General features: G+C 35.3%; 1 protein-coding gene across 1 annotated transcript; it reads right to left on the bottom strand.

Annotated features, from left to right (window-relative positions):
- Positions 1 to 451: 451 nt before the first annotated feature.
- LOC111614679 (glycine-rich cell wall structural protein 2-like) lies at positions 452 to 1112 on the bottom strand. Its single transcript, XM_023356046.1, has 2 exons — positions 996 to 1112; positions 452 to 913 (listed from the first exon to the last, which is right to left on the bottom strand). The coding sequence occupies exons 1-2, from the start codon at positions 1110 to 1112 to the stop codon at positions 452 to 454; spliced, it is 579 nt and encodes a 192-aa protein (XP_023211814.1).
- Positions 1113 to 2650: the final 1538 nt, after the last annotated feature.

The raw sequence follows: 2650 nt of genomic DNA, 5'->3' as shown, positions 1-2650 counted from the left end.
GTTAGATAGATGAACGGCAGTTCATCTATCTAACAACTTCAGGGAACAATAGATGACTATTGTTTCAGTAAAAGTATGATGTACAGGGGCAAGACACTACTAATTTTAAGTGGAGAGAACATATTTTAAATAAAAAATATGATTAAATATTGCAGCCCGGCATTGTGACCATGTCACTATAAATAATTGCTTGTTCTCCATTAAATTCCTCTTTTTCACCTCTACAAGCTTTGTGACATCTTTCTTAATATCTTCTCTTTTATTTCTGTTCAAAACGTTATTTATGATAGTGTAATTTAATCGACTAAATTGTAGCTAAGCATTTAAAAATCCCGAAAAGTAACCACGAAAACGCAAAAGATTTAAATAAAAATGTCTTTATTTTACAATATATCACAGTAACCTCTACATTACATTATCCGTTATGCAATTTAATCTCAAACAAAGACAATTAACCTTTGTGACCTCCGTAACTACCGTGACCGCCTTGTCCGTAGCCTCCTTTTCCATCTCCGTAACCTCCGTGGCTCCCGAAACCGCCTCCTCCATAACCTCCATGGCCACCGCTTCCATATTCACTCATTCCACTTTCGTAACCTCCGTGGCCACCGCTTCCATATCCACTCATTCCACCTCCGTAACCTCCGTGGCCACTGCTTCCGTATCCACCCTTTCCACCGCTTCCATATCCATTCATTCCACCTCCGTAACCTCCGTAACCACCGCTTCCGTATCCACTATTTCCATCGCTTCCATATCCACTCATTCCACTTCCGTAACCTCCATGACTACCACTTCCGTATCCACTCTTTCCACCTCCGTAACCGCCGTGTCCACCTCCACCATATCCTGAAACATTAGTCACCATCAAGTACACGAAGACAAACAACACTACGATGCACACTGCTGGCTTCTAAAATCCAAAAGAAATATACTAGTTAGTATTTAAAACAGAAAGCACATTACCACATTATATGCCACCCTTTCTCACTTACCATATTGGACACTTTACTTCTTGTGGACGTATTGCTCCAAGTCACTTGCAAAGGATTATATATACCAAAGGGATCGTTACTACGTAATCGTTGGTAACAGGACGTGATAGAAGACATAATTACTCACCAAATATACACGTGATAAATATGTAAATAACGCTTTTATTAAAAAAAACAACAGACCAACACGCAAATTTTAATAATGTAACGACTTAACTATGGTAATTTACTCAATTTGCAAAAATTAAAAGACAAGACATATCATAAAAAAGGCAATTATATTTGACTCAGGTATTACAAAAACCTTTAAAATGCCACGGAAGTTTCAAAAAAATTTTTTTAAATGTGATAAATAATCATTTTATGTTAAATAACGATGACCTATTTTCAAGTGATAATGAAGCATTAAGGTCACGTTAATTTCGAAAAAAAAGGTCGTTTGTTACCTCCTGTATGCAGGTTATTATCGCTGCAAAGCTCAAACTTTTCTAAAATCTACTAATAAAAATATATTCGTTGGTAAATTCATTAGAGAAATGTCATTTTTCATCAATCTGCCTCTTTACGCCTCAATAAATACATACGTAACAAGAAATTTTCTAATTTTTCAGCGTTTAATAGGTATAGTTACTATTTACAAATCGTTCACACTCGAGAAAATTCGGGATTAACATAACTTTTGATTAAAATTAATAAATATAATGAAGTGCTTTCACGCAATAAAAAATAGATACGACGTTAGTAATGATACGAGTGAATGAATTCAATTATTCTGGTAGAAATACTCGATTGAGGAATGCCAAACAATTCGGAGGTTTTTCTGTATGTACGAATGTTTTTGGATGTGGGACACGACTTTCTCATCCAATTTGGAGGTTAATAACCTCTCTGTCTTTGAATATTACTGAAATTATGCGAAGAGATTTGTGTATTAGGGGCATTGGTGCTGATAAATTTTGCTTGTTATAGTTCGATTATGTAGAGAGATTGAGAAGATCATGTGTGGTATTTTTAGTAAAGTCGAACTTAACGACGATTTTACTCGTTATTTTTTATGTTCAGGTCTCAAAACATGAAGAATTGCAAAATCCTCACGGAGTCAAATTTGATAGAATTGCAATACTTTCCTTTGTTGTGCACGCATAACAACTGGGAATAGAAAAGTTCTGGCAACGAGTTCATTAACCTATTAGGCTTTTATAAAATTTCGTTTAAAAATATCTTTTACATTATTAACAGTAATAAATAAATAAAATTGTTTGTGGCGCCATCTGTTACGAGATTTCATTAAATAAACTTTTCATATTTATTACAGTAGACCCCCCTATAATGCTTAGATACGTTCCACGCTAACCGAAAATTACGTTGTAGGAACGATTAAATACATCAGCCAATCGCATAGGTGGGAACTTTACGGACTAAGGCTGTTCGAAAGGTTTTCTTCTATAAAATTAACCGATTCTAGACTAATTCCACTCAACATTTCCAAAACACGTATAATTTTTTGGGAGTAATCCGTACAAACTATGCTATAAACAAAAAATTTTAGGATTACTTACACCGTTCGACTACGCCGTTGCTTAAAGCTGGTTTTCATCGCGGAACAGCACGCGAAACGACGGCCGCAATTTCTGATAACGAATTTTTGGCGGAAA

The sequence above is a fragment of the Centruroides sculpturatus genome, unplaced genomic scaffold (genome assembly GCF_000671375.1).
Source record: "Centruroides sculpturatus isolate CEXI.00-Female unplaced genomic scaffold, Cexi_2.0 scaffold1776, whole genome shotgun sequence".
Lineage (NCBI taxonomy): Eukaryota > Metazoa > Arthropoda > Arachnida > Scorpiones > Buthidae > Centruroides > Centruroides sculpturatus.
The sequence above is the reverse complement of the archived record's forward strand: the minus strand, read 5'-3'. Positions and strand labels throughout refer to the sequence as shown.